Genomic DNA, 15,363 nt, shown 5'->3' with positions numbered 1-15,363 from the left:
GTTATAAATAAAACTTTTTTTTTTTACATATTTTTACTTTTTTGATATTTCTTTATCTATTGAAGTTGAACCAAAGGTACAGAAGATATTACTATTTGAAATAGGATGTGAACAGCAGTTTTTGCTAAATTTATAAAATTAAAAGACTTTATTTCCTTGGAAAACAATAATCTGAAAAAAAGGATTTGGAGTTTGCAAGTAAAACTTAGTTTTAATACATACTTAATTAAATTATTAGTTATTGAGGTGAAATCCTTTCTTGGGCGATTTTAAGTGGCAATTATGTGATTTTATAAGTATGGATGACCAAAATTTAGAGAAAATAAGGGGGGGGGGTAAACGTGGGTGTTATCGTTGTTTTTTTTCTTTTTATTCATTATTTTAAAAATATTGTAGTGACGTGAACACCTCTCTCTCTCTAAGTGATGAATTCCCACCTAATTTTGACGTAATTTAGAAAAATAAAATAATAATATGCATATTGAAATTGATACAATATTTCCCCTGCATTTTTGTTCATTTAAATGTTGAAGGTTCTCCTCTCCATAGCAGTAAAATATTTTCTCTCTCCAAAATCAAATTAAAATTAGTTGATGTTAACAAAGATCATAATTTATTTGTACCATATGCGTCTCGCTCCTTCCTTTTCCTTGCTCTTTCCAAAATGTCCATCCCTAATTATAAGAAATTTATTCAAAGAGTACGATACGTGACACAAAAGAGTTTTATGTTTAAAGGGAGCTCTCCAATCCACTTTTGTTAATTAACGATGATAATTAATTATTAATCAAGGATTGTTAAACATTCATAAGATACCTGTGTTGTGTTTGTATCAGCATACATATTTAATTGGGTTATTTGTAAAAAGTGTGTATATTAGACTATCCCGTTTTTGTGTTAATATTTTTCTCCTCTGTACAAAAAACATTTTCTACTGGGGACAATTAAAAATCTCTTGTACCGTCTCAAATATTATGCTATGAGTACAAAATGAACTTTTTTTTAGTATTCGGTTTATCAGTTAAAAATATTGTGCACCTTATTTTTCATAACTTAAGTGGTCTGAGATTTGCTCAATTATTTGATGTGTCCCTGTTTTATCAAAAATAACACAAGATATTATTTCTCCTTTTTTTCAACAACTATCAAACTTAGGTTATATTTTGGTATGACCTCAAAAATTTCCCAATGTCAATTTTTTTTATTGTCCCCTGCAAAAAAGGTTTTTCTGCTGGAGGAGAAAAATGCTAAAAATAAGACGGTTTAGTGTACATATAACCAATATAAAATGTAAATCGGTTTATTAATTAAAACATATAACACGTATTCTTTTGAATTTAGTATTGAATAAATAAAACTTTTTTCCATATACTTCTGCTACTATTTTTAACACTGGAACAAGGGTGGTATAGGACCTCCCTTTACAGAAGGCTGGTATCAAAAGTGATACCAAAATACCAGTGAATGCCATTTAACAAATTTAAAAAAAGGTTAAATGAACATTTTAAATTTCATTTTAACAATTAGTAGTAAATGCATACTAGAGCCACAGTTGTGTAACGCCTCCCTTTGCAGATGGATGGTATTCAAAATGATCTCACTAAAGTTTCAAAACTATGCTGGCCAACAAAAAATAATATTTCAGTCTGTTCAGATCAATATAGTTACAATACAAGTATTAAACTTGATGCAAAACCTAAAAAGAATGGATTCTGATATGTTTGAAAGCATCTCTTAACAAATCAAGGTTGGAATAGGCAAAGTCTAAGATCAAAATAACTCGTAAACTTATTGTGCTTGGATTTCGATAATGTCAGACGTTGCTGAGATCCAATATTAAATTAACAAGGATGTTTGTTAGTTAATTCATACTTTTTCGACAATGGAAATAGTATCAGATTTTATAAGTTTGGCGTTAAAAGTCCAGTTTAAAGCGATCTAATGTACCTACATATATGTAACTAGGTCATTATAAACAGAAACACCACCAATAATAAAAACTACGAATGAGGGGTGGGCATATCAACAATCTTTTTATTAAATATTAATATATTTACATATAATGTTATGTAAATTGTAGTGTTGTATTTATACGTGTATATCTATGTATTGGTGTATAATAATAGTGTATTTACATTTGTATTACCATGTATTACAAACTAGTTTTTTTGGGTTTTGTTTTTTTGTTTTTGCGTAGGATGAATATTTTTTATGTGGACATGATTACATTTATATTTTCCGGTATTGTACACTGCACAACCAAGTAGTATAAAATTATTAATAATTATATAATAAAATATTACGATTTGTTTGTTATCTTTACTATTTGTTGTATGTATGTATAATATAAGTACACCCCTTCATTGATGACGTGGGTCTGTCTATTCACTTTTGAATTCTTATATTCTCTTTCTTATTCATGTTTTATAATATATATATATATATATATTTTTTTTTTTTCAGATTTGAAAAAAAGGAGATGAGAATGATTTGATGAAAGAATAAAAAAAATTGAAATTCCTTTTTGAGGCAATTCGAAATAAAAGTTGTCAAATCCCAGCTCTAAGCTTTTACTCCTCTCCTCTTCCTCATGTCGTTTAGAATATAAAAAAGAAGAAGCTTTCTTTAGCTATTCAGTATTCCTCATTCCTCTCATTAGACTAGCATCAAAATGTGGGACTTGAAGACTTGAAGAAGCTTCAAGTTCTTCCTTCCCAAAAACTTAGGAATCATCAAGTAAGAGATTCCACAACATTCCTTGCTACATCCTACCGACCTAGAATAGGAGCATGGGAAGAACATTTCTTCTTGGATACCTTCTATGTCTATCGCTATTGATTAAAGAAGGATCTTCTTGGAAAGATGTTTTTGGATCTGGATATTTAAATGAAACGACAGATGAACCTTGCAAAAATAGTTCCTCTCCTTGTCTCTGCCGTGAGAGTAGAGTGGACTGCTCCAACAAGAATTTGGATGATATTCCACAGGATCTTTCATCTGGAATCACATCTCTGTAAGTATATCAATATTAGATGTGGCCTGATACATTGATCAAAATATCCAATATCTGCATCGTGTTGCTATTAGAGGCAATTGTTAAAAAATTCCATATTTGCTACGATACTTTATACGATGCAGTCAGTAAAAAATCTAAGATAACATTTATTTATTCAAATGATTTCGTGGCTATTAATTAAATATTGTGCCTTTTATCATGTTATGTAATTTATCATCTCAAATGAGAAAATGTAAAGAGGTAAATCAACACATTCTTATGGTCGAATAGATGTATATGCTTATTTCCTCCGCAAGATATATGTATATTGTCACTAAAAAGTTAAATAGGAATATTTAGTTTTGATTTTGTATGTATCCTTACGGTTTGTATGTTTACCCGCAAAATAAACCAAGCTTTCGGGAATGCGAGTCCGAAAATATTTGTTGGGTAATATTGGATCGAAATCTGAAACAATATCTTATAAAAAATATAGTGAAATTGTCCTGTAGAAAGCTTTAAATTATAATGGATCATCACGTGATGTTGCATGTTTATGTTCTAGTGTTTATTTTCCCTGGTTCATGATTTTTTCCCCTTCTTATATTCCTATTTTGCAATGGTGGTCTAATTCATGCAAATACTTCATCTCAAATACCAAAAAATATATTTAAAGTGACCTCCTCACTTGTTTGTACACCCTTTATCTTCTTAATGGGCTTTTGACATGAGAATGGAGTTGGTATTATTAAATCAAACAACATGTGTGGTGCGTCAACATAATAACAACCTTGAACAAAAATCAAGAAAAGGATAAAATCCTAACTTATTTTTTTACTTCATAAATACATTATACATACAGCCCATTATTTTATAGGCATTTTTAAGTTAATTTGAGTCTTGATTTAAGATATCTAAAAATGTTAACTTGATGTATGAGACTTAACTTGGTTACGCTATAAACTCTTTTAAACAAAATCCATCAATTTATATTTATTTCATTGTGACGAATTAATTTATCAAACATGAAGTGGTATTTGCAGCGCCTCCAAAGGATTAATCAGAATAATCTCTTTATATAAATTTACGATAAATTTAAACGAAGAATACAAATGTAAATTCCGGACGGAACGTTGAGAAAAATATCATTCTAACATCCTTTTGTCAAACTTATTTATTAACAAATATACTGCATTTTGTTATCAAGGTTCAATCATTTAGATATTTTCTTCTCATTCGTGTTCTGAACATAGAGTATTTGAATTCAAATTAGCTCGAGCTCTAGTAATTAAGGGGAGAATAATTTATAACAACTATTATGTAATTATTCTATATTTGGGAAGAATGGCTTAATTATACGGTCGTTTTGGGTCAAATTGTATGTCTCTTAAGAAGGGAAGGTTGCGAGGTACAGTAACTACGTGACTACGTATTCAATAATAAATTTAAAAGTGTTTTTTGATGATAAAACTATGCCTTTTGATGATTTTTTTCATAAGGCTAATTATATACTATGCCAAAATAAATTCATTCACAATTTCTGCTCATTAGAGCTGTAATTGTGTGTGTGCCTTTGTGCCTATATATTTGCAAGCCTAATTTCATGGATGAAGTCCTTATGTATATTTTGTATGTAGTCATTATCATTACTGTTACTAACTTGATAATTACCAACTTGATAGTTGGCAAAAAAAAAAAAGAGAGAGAGAGAGGTTAATGGATAAGTAAAAGGTTAGTACCGGGTGCAGTCAAAAATCTTTACACTTTCAATCTAGAACTTTATCAAGATGTATTTCAGCAACCAGTTGTAATAGGCTATGTCAATAAAATAAAAATAAATAATATGATATCTTGGCTACCCTAATCATCGATGTAGTCCACCATGGAAGTAATGATGGCTTCCAGGTGGCCACGAAATACCTTGATCCCATTGCAGATGTAGTCCCAAGAAATGGAATATTTGACGGTGTCCCTAAGTTTGTTGACGGATGGTGCAGGCTCAACATGTACCCAAAAAGTGAAGTTCAATAGGTTAGGATCTGGTAAGTAGGGGGCCACATTTTCCTTGGCAGAAAGGCAAGTTTTCCTCCAACCACTTCTGTGTTGTTTTTGTTTAAAAATCTTGATTTATGTAGGAAAAACGAAGTGTAAAGATTTTTTCGCCATACCCAGTATATATACAAATTCCTATTGGGAGGCCTTCTTTAAGTAAAAGAATATTTAGACTATTGAGACATTCATTAGGGTGGCCCTTAAAAATGAATGTTCTACTTATACTTGTCTCACCCCCTCCCTTTTTTGTTCCCTTCACAATAAAACTTTACTGTGTAAAATATTTTTGACTTTAATTCATATTAAATGATGTTCTCAGTTTTTAACTTTTGCCCTATTGACAAATTAGGCGATTTTTTTATTTCTCCAATTTTTTTCTAATAACATTTGTTTTATACAGTACCAACTTTGATCGTAAGCATTAATACATTTCAAAATGAAATCCCTTTTAACACTGATCAATTAGATTATTGAATGTTTATTGTAGCACAAAGCACTTTATCTTCAAAACAAATCATTATTTGCTGCACAATTCTCTTCTCGGACGTGGTAAAATTTGTATTCATTCTAAATTGAGAAATTTAAAATTTTAGCCAATAGCACCAACCTGGGGCACAGCTGAATGTTGCTCAAATGTTAAAAAACAATTTGCACAAGAATATATTTTCAAACTTAGAACTGATTTATAGGGTGGGTGAGAGAATAAAAATAAATACATTGGTACATAATAAGAGCCACCCTAACAAACATATTTCTTTTTTAATATTTAATATTTTCAATATACAAATAGCAAAAAAAAAAACCAACAAAAATGATTTATGGACGCCCTCTACATATTATTATATTTATTATTTTTCCATATTTTGAAAATATGTGAATGAATACCTGGATATTGCATATTTATGGCACATGAATAATGATTTATTAATATCTTTTGATCAAAGGATTTAATGTGTTTTTTTTGTTATTATTATTTTTATCTACAATCTTCATTATAATGATGATAAGAACAAAAATTAATTATACTCTGAACATTAGGTTCCTTTTCAAAAATTTACAATGTACCCATATTACTATAAACTTTTAGTGGATATATTGATAGCGTATATATTTATATTTATTTTATGTTGATGTGTATCGTTGATATTATATTATGCATTAGTACATTGCGATGTATGTATTTATTCTATTATCGTTAAATGAATGCAAATTTACAGACATTACTGGTGATATTTTATCTATTGGAATCCTTCCTTTCAAATTTATAGAATAAGAAATAATATATTATATATTAACACAAATGCAAGATATGTTTCTCAAAATTGAATTCGGATTCCATTCATTTATAATATTATTTGTCAAATAACACATGCCAGCCAAAAAATTATATTATATATCCCATATTCAATTACAGTAGTACTTGAAACGCTGATCACGAATCCAAAAGAAGTTTATTTTGCATCAAATCTGATTTTAAGAATTTCCAAATTGAATTTTAGGATTACTTTTACCCTTTTTATAGGTTTGAGACAACTTTTGAGTAAGAAAAGAACCAATAACACGCAAAGATTAATATATTTTTTTGCAAGAAAATATATGTTGATTTCAAATATGTGTTTATGTTTAAAGGATAAACAACCACCATATTTTAGAAATTTTGTTTGAAAAGGAATAAGGCCTCAATTTAGGAGTTGTTTGTACAACAAAGGAATTTATTATTCCTTTGTGGCATGAATAATTAACAAAAGAATTTTGCTTTCGATTTTTTTTTTTTTTTTTTTTTTTTGAATCAGAAATTAATCGAGGTTAAGTGCATCGTGCAACACTTCAAGTGCTACTAAAATTGAATATGGAATACAAAATAATTTTGGAATAGTCAAACTTGGCTAACTCGTGATATTATCCTCAATTTTTATCAACAAATTATTCTGATTAATTTCAAGGTCGAAAAATTACACTTCAAGAAGGGAAAATTCATCGTCACAATAAATAAAAATATAGTTAACATTATTGAATATCTCAACTGATCACAGAATTTTGAGTACAAAGCCTATAATTAACCAAAATATGTCTATGAAATATTATACTGTATGTTTAATGATGTAAAAAATATATTGGTAATTTTTGATTTTCTTGATCTTTGTTCATGAGATATATGTATCAAGACTTCAAATAAGATTCCTTGGTCCTTTGGAATAAATATAATACTATAAGGTTTACTTATACTTCATAACTTCAACTCTATCTAACCAATTAAAGGAACATTAAAAATAATAATAATACAAATTTTGATACTCTCTAGAATGCCTGCCATTTCTGTTTCCCTCAACAAAATTATTTCATTTCCTTTTTTCAAATACAAAATAATGATTAATCAAGAAAAAATAAAAATATTTTGCACAAAACTTCATATATTGCTATCTCTCAATGAACTATTTATATAAAACATACTACATCATATATGTAAGTAAATCATCATATCAATTTCAAAAAAGATATCAAAATTGTTTAAACAATTTTGGTACTTGGAAACTTTGTTCATATGACCTACTTTTTTCATTTGTTTATATATTTCAAGATAAAAATGTATCCTAATTATTTAAACATGCAAGTTGGCAAGTTTTTGTTCTGGCACCCCAGCTGGACACTCAAACAAAAAATTTATATTGCCGTCTTTTCTAAGCTTCCCTAAAAATTGAATTAGAAGAATATTTTTAAATTGTATTTTTTTTTCTTATTCTATAAAAAATGATAAATCTTTGAATTTTTTTAGTTTTGTAAGAAAAATAATTAAATTCTGAATTGGACACCAATATTTTCCAAAATCATTTTTAATTTTTTCATTGAAATCCATACTCATTTTAAATTCGGTATTAATTTATTTTATAAATGAATTATTGATGAATTTATGAGTTGTGTTTCCAAATTTTGAACATTGATTTGAAACTCTTAAAAAAAACTTAAATATAAGAACCACTTAGTTTTTAAATTACTATTGAAAACAATACCATTAAAAAAAATCTTATTTATCAAATAAATGTTTATTTACTAACTCAAATATTTATTCTGCAATATATACGATGGAATGATGTCATATAAAATTTAAAGTGTTTCATAAGTGTACAGCTCGTGGAGCTCCGGGTAAGAGAGAAAATTGGTTCATAGAGTAATACCAAAAAAAAAATATATTTCAAGATGATTGAATTTCGGCGCGTGGTCTAAGGTCACGTTCTCAACCGTATTATTTGTCCAAATCGGTCTTGAAAAATCACTAAAAAACAAACCGGAATAAAATATAGATTTGCAACCGAGTTGTAACCCTAAAAAAATAGTTTTAGACGACAGAAATGGTTTTTAGACGGCCCAAAACAGAGATTCTACATTAAAGGATTCCTAAATTCTGATAAAGATATTAATATTTTTGTTACGAATACTTCAAAAGTAATTCTTTCTTTAAACTATGAATAGAAACCTATACTCCTTATAAACTATTATAACTTTCTTTTACGATAATTTACAATCCTTAATGTATTTATCACTGTTTTTATGTTATTTTTTCAAAAGAAAAAATATACGAGTAGGAACAAATATATCTAATTTTCATGGACTAATTATATTAGTATGATAATCATTTCTTCATTAATATTCATCTCTATAATATTTATATTTTATCAAAGAAATTAGAATCATTTTTTTTTAAATTAAGCCAGATTTACATTATTGTCAATTTCCACTAGCATTTTTTTTACTCTTCTGTCAAATAGTACTTTAAGTAGCCAATATTAATCGTCACAATAAAAATATGATAAATTCATCAATGTTATTTGAGAGGCTAATATCGGGGCCAATATACGTCTCTTCAATCAAATAAAGGTTATAAAACATAGCTTAAATTCTTGGGAATCTACACTCATCCCTCAAATTTGACTCAGATATGTTGATGAAATATTGGGATGTATGTGGATATGAAGTAAAATAATAAATTGGGATTTTTTCCATTTCTTTTAATTGCTCTAGATTGTTTTTATATTGATGTACTACATATATAATATAAAAATGGGGAATTGTGTTCTTATTATTACAACATATATTATTATAGCTTTACTGAGAAAAACAAAAATAAAAAGAAGAGGGTCTGCTGCTCTTATATACATACATACATATATGTAAGAGTAAAGAACTTTTGTATCCTTGACATAGATTAGAAAGCATCTAGAAAAAAATACTCAAGAAGAAGAAAAAATAGCGAGAGAGACGCTTTATAGTAATTATATTACATGCTGTTGTTATTATTTATCCATTTATGAAATTACATTTGTACTTCTTTTTCTTATTGCACCTATGAACATCCTGTAACCACACTTATATAGATAGGCATGTCTGTCAATGACTTAATATACATACATTACCGAACAAAATCTTAATTAAACCCATAGATATATATTGTCTTCTACATTTGATGAACGTATCATTTTTAATAAGTGCATAACTTGGGGATGAAGCATCCCTTTCTCTTTTATGTAGATATCAAGTGAAATTTTTTTGCATTATTGAAATAAACGGGTATATGTCTCTGCCAAATGTAGAGAAGGAAAATCTTCTTGAAATAGCATCTTAAAACTCAAAACATAACATTCAATATTGCGTTTCTCTTGTACTATATATATATATATATTGGTATATCAAATATGAAATGTACAAACATAAAAACAATCTTGAACCAAAATAATGAAAAGGAGAAAATCCCTAAATATTTCACCTCATATATGTATACAAGCATTCAAATATTTCATAGGCATATTTGAGTCAATTATAAGCCATGTATTCAAATTTGTGATTCAATTCAAGATACCCAAGAATTTTAGCTATAGCTTTCTTTGATGTTAGGGACTTATATTGGTACAGATAGTATGGTATTTTAAATACTATATAAATTTCTTATTCTTTTATTGTGAACATTAATCTTGTCTACTTTGAGTGCAACTTTCTACACATCCAAAGGGTTCAAAAGAATAATTTTTTGATAGAAATAGAGGATAAGTCGTCGAAAAATACAAATATCCATTTTTCAAAAATAATTCTAGTTTACTTTTGTGTTGACGGGCCACTTATCTTAACCACAAACTTAAAATAACAAATTTGTCCCATTTCTGAATAGATTTTGTTTTACTTAACATGTCTATTTTGAGAGAAGCTATATATTTATATAAATAAACATTGTTGAAATAAGAAGAAAATGGGATGTTTTTTTTAGAACCTTCTCCTCTTCTTTTCTCTCTATATACATATTTATGTTCTTCTTTTGTTGGTAATGTGCGTCGAAAATGGCAAACAAAAAGTTCAGTGAACTCTCTAAAAATCATTTGTAGCCTGTTATAGTGTATGTCCACATTAATATAATATTATATGAATAATTAATGGACTAAAACAACCTTAGTTTATCTATGTTACTAATTAAAAAAATTAAAAAAATGAGGATAAAAGGACATGTCAAATAATTATTATTTTCTTTCATTTAAGGAATCTGAATGGAAATGTTCTCGGAAACGGGAATTTCTCTCTTCAACTCACATTTTCCAAGTATCTCAATCTAAGAAAACTGTAAGGACTATCGTTTTGATACAGCTTATAGATATAATTATATTTTTACTTTTATCTATTATTCTAGATCTCTAAGTAATAATCATTTGAAGGATCTCCCCTCCAATCTATTTCAAAACTCCACGCTCATACACGAGTTGTAAGTATCTAAAAAAATGTATATTTTTATTGGAAAAGGATACTAATATGTAAATGTAACTCATTGCAGAAAACTAAATCAAAATGGTTTATCAATGTTTCCAGTGGAGGCTTTAAAGGGTTTGACAAGTCTCAAGTACCTGGATATATCCTCTAATTCTCTAGAGGTTATAGGAGACTCACTTTTTGTACAGCAACCTCAGTTGGAGTCTTTGTAAGTTTTGTTTTTCAATTATCTTGTGTTTTATTATAAACAGAGCAGTGAAAATATAGGGGGGAAAGGTGTGCGTCATGGATAAAGAAATACATAGAGGAAACAAGATACACGAATGAATTAGAAAAGGTATCATCTGACATAAAGTGTATAAAATGACGTAACATGTGTTTGTTTTTCTTACGTCAATATTCGATTGTTCCAACTACATAAAGGAACTTCAACTCTGATTGACTCCCATGGTGTAATAAAAAGTTTACCCATCAACTTATTTCCTGTAGCTGACGTTAAAATTATAATAGAGCTTTATATCAATACACAAACAGTAGTACCTTGACCTATGAGTTTAATTCATTCTTGTACCAGAGTTTATAAGTCAAAGCAAGGTCTCACAAAAGAAATGAATAAAAATAAACTGGACGGGTTTTACCAAGCACAAGTCTATAATTTTTAAGTCGAATAAACCCAAGTTTTCAGTTTAGTAGGAATATTCACTCCCAAGTTTGGAAAACATAAGTCCAAGCCAATAATAATTAATAACCGCTATTATTTGAATGCAGAAGGAGAAATTGTTACTACCCCAAATTAATGGAAAGGGCTACAAGTTCAAATACCTGAATGCTTCCCGAAATCCCATATTCAATTTTATAATGATGGTGAGTAAGAATAACTAAAAACAAAGATTAGATGCGCTACAAACGATGTTAAATCTTCCTCATAACTCTTATTTTAAGCCCCAAGGTACCTACTATCTCCCTCGCTTTGTTCACGTCGGAATTAAGATACTTAGAGAATAAGTAACTAGTTTCAATATCTGTGGGTACGTACAGCCGAGGACACACCTTTAAAAACGGAAACGTCTAGTTACCAAAAAAGTCTATATTTTCAAATCCCATGCTTTTGAAGATTTTAGACAAGCCCTTCATACACTATGGCAAGCACAAGGATAGGCTTGTTTTCTTATCTACTTTTTAAGATACCACAGATGACGTTATTTATCATATTTCCTCATCATGCAAGCAATTTCCCCCCTGAATTCATGGAGGTTGCATGGTTCATTATAGAATAATAGCGAACAAAACAAAAACGTTTCACATAGACCACTAATTTTAACAAAGATTGATCACAAGGTCTTTAATTCGTGTTTTGGTATGTGTATAGCTCTACCGGTGTGTAAAATATATTTTAAAAAAGCAAAATGACGTCATTAATTTAAATTTTTTAGTTAATTAATTAGGACGTTTTCCGCTTTTTTTTAATCTATCGTTATAAATTACAACTCTACTCACAAGTAAAATAAATTGAGTTGATTTTTTTTAAAGAAATAACCTTTTTGTTTGGTGTTCCATGGAACTCAAAATACCTAGAATAAAGACTGCATTGTTCTTTTTACCATGAGACTCAAGACTTGACCTTTTAAAAAAATGTAATTAAAAACATCATTCTATTAAAAATGAACAAGAATATTTATGAAGAAATCTTTGTATTATGTTTGGGAAAAATGGAAAGGTCCATGTCGTAAGTTTTTCTTTTTTTAATTACCACATCTTCGAGTCGCAAAAAATGAAATATCAATGGGAAAATTTTAAAAAAAATATTCAACTATATTAGCACCCATATTATGATTCCATGCATCTAGAATTCTATGGATGTACTTATATGCGTATGTAAAAATAGAAGGCCCAAAGCTCACAGCTAGTTCATTGTGAGTGAATGTGTTATGTTATGTAGAGTGCTCACTGAAATTTCTATTATATGAGCACTTTCATTCAGTATTTCTTTCGAGCTCCCAGGCATACTATGTATGTAATGTTGTATGATTACCTACGTATGTTTCTACATAGTATACCATTACCAGCTGTGTCGCTGAAATAATGAGTATTGGATTGACAAAAGCCATATTCCATCATGATTATCTGTGAAGGAACTTTTTTTCATACATATATGTATAGATGATCGTTGATAAATATGACTTTGTTGGCACTCAATTATGTTTCGTATGCTTTTGTCATTATGTGAAAATGAAGTGCATTCATTCATGTATGCTATGTGTACATACACGAATGCAAGTTATTAATAAAAGATGTCTCAGTCTCCCCATCAATTACTTGATCAAATATCAGAATGAAATTACATACTACTAATATTATCTCTCTCTCGGATTAATGAAATTTGTATTATACTCTCTACTTTGAGGCAAAACCATGCTCATGCATTCATATAAGCATAACAAGTAATTGTACACACTTAACATTGCTATAAATTAATATACTATGCCCGTCAACATAAAATAATCTTGAAGAAAAGCGAGAAAAGCAGTAATTCCCAATTTATTTGTTTACTTCATCTACACCCATGTACGTATTTCAAAAACCTATTTGAGTCATTTTTAGGCACTGTATTCAAATTTGTGGGATGAGGTATGATACCCAATAGTTTTAGCTATACTTTGCAACTTTTATTTAATTAAGTATAATTGTACTGGATCATATATGTCCCCTTTTAAATAAAATTGATCCATTTCTCATTCTTTTATTGCCAAGATCAAATATTAATGGCCTACATCTGGCAATTAATATACAATTTAAATCTGTCAATCTATAGGACTCACTGATATATTGATCGAATCCAAAAAAAGCAACCTATGTACAATGACTGAAATTCAGCCCAAGACATAAATTTTTTTTTACGATTAGGTCTTAAGGGATTTTTGTAGACGAATGTGGATGGTAATTTTGATCCAAAACGTGTTATCAGACCGTAGTTCGAAATTCAATCGTTTTCAAATCGTGGACCAATTATTTTGTCTTAATATAAAGGCAGAATTTTGCCAATTGCTATGCACACATGACGTCATCAACAATTCAATGTTTATAATTCGATTAAACCAATTTTTTTTATTTATAATTGATATTTCAACAGAAAAACAATTATTTCAAGTATAAAGTGGATTGCCATTTCAATTTGAATTAAAAACGAAATATCATACACTAATATGATACATATTTTATTAGATCCATGATAAATGGGTCAATCTAATAAATATTTTGTATGACAGTGATCGTTTAACAATCATTGCAATTGAAGAGTTTGGAAAAGTTCCTAAGAGTATAATTAATTAATTGTCAAAGAGGTTTGTGCAATGTAGGATTCCACAAAAAAGAGATTTGGCTTTAATTACGTGCACTAGACTGAAAAATATAACTAAGTTGTAATCCGTACTCATAACATTTTATTTATTACTACAATCTATAAACTGTCTCTGGGCATAAAATAACTCCAAATCAATCTAAACTTACATATGTATATATTTTCCTATTCAGTTGGACATTTTACATAGATTTAATAACGTTGCTTTTGAATCTATACATTCTACACATTATGGTCCAGGACAAAGTTATACCACAAAGGATATTTTAGGGAAAAGAAATGACATTATTAGTCCACATAAAAAAGCTTTCTTCAAATTAGAAAAAAGAAAATCAATAACAAAATAGGTATTCCATACCTTTTTATTTAGTTTGAACTTGTATATTTAACATACTTATGAGTAGTTTTATATGGGTTCTAGGTACCGTCCAGCATGATTTTGGCGTGCTCACGTATTTTAAACTGTACGAAACTAAATAGATAATTGAGCCGGGGCTTATACCCACATTAAATCATAAAAAAAATGACCCAACGATGACTTAATCTTAAAATTTATTAGCTAACTCCCCCCTTTACAAAAAAAACTCATATAAAAAAGGTCATCCAAAGAGATTGTTGTACATTTAAATTAGCTTTAATGCAGGGGAAATGTTATTATTATACAGGTTGCGACATCATGATTCATTCTTTTCACAAAAAAAACAACAAGTTTTATCAATCAATTTTTTCTATTTTTCTTTCATAATGATAGTTCACATTTAAAGTTTGGTTTTACAAAGTTTTAATACCAACTACAGTATTTGAATAACTTGAAATTTTTTTACTCTTTTGTTTCTCTTTCAATAACTTTTTATTGAAAGATTTCAGAGGGATATATATTTATATTTTTTTATAAAGAGTGGCAACATGTCTTATTTTATAATTGTGGTTAATTAGTTGAAAAATTGTCGATTCTGGAGAGGTTAAAAAATTCCCGATTCCGATTACCTTACTTGAACAAACTACACCAGTTTGGAATTCTTACATGACACCATACCTGATGTTAGCAAATTATCCGAGTAGTTATTAGCATTCATACAACTTTTTAAATTCCAAATTATGAAAATGAATGGATAAGAAATTGAAAAACTTAACTGATTTCCATAAATTGGACCAATAAATAAAAACTAAGGAGCTACATTGCAATTAGTTTGATTTTATATAAGAGACTTGG

The 15,363-nt window shown here is 28.6% G+C and overlaps 1 protein-coding gene across 2 annotated transcripts in view; it reads left to right on the top strand.

Annotated features, from left to right (window-relative positions):
* LOC121117490 (uncharacterized) overlaps window positions 1-15,363 on the top strand; it is a 64,539-nt gene that overhangs the window by 33,098 nt on the left and 16,078 nt on the right. For both annotated transcript variants that reach the window (XM_071888561.1, XM_040711942.2), the window contains exons 2-5: window positions 2,464-3,013; window positions 10,568-10,648; window positions 10,716-10,787; window positions 10,857-11,000. In XM_071888561.1, coding sequence (XP_071744662.1) covers window positions 2,790-3,013; window positions 10,568-10,648; window positions 10,716-10,787; window positions 10,857-11,000 — 521 coding nt within the window. In that variant the 5' untranslated portion in view covers window positions 2,464-2,789. The remainder of the gene's footprint in view (window positions 1-2,463; window positions 3,014-10,567; window positions 10,649-10,715; window positions 10,788-10,856; window positions 11,001-15,363) is intronic.

This window comes from Lepeophtheirus salmonis, chromosome 5, assembly GCF_016086655.4.
Source record: "Lepeophtheirus salmonis chromosome 5, UVic_Lsal_1.4, whole genome shotgun sequence".
NCBI classification, from domain to species: Eukaryota; Metazoa; Arthropoda; class Copepoda; order Siphonostomatoida; family Caligidae; genus Lepeophtheirus; species Lepeophtheirus salmonis.
The sequence above is the reverse complement of the archived record's forward strand: the minus strand, read 5'-3'. Positions and strand labels throughout refer to the sequence as shown.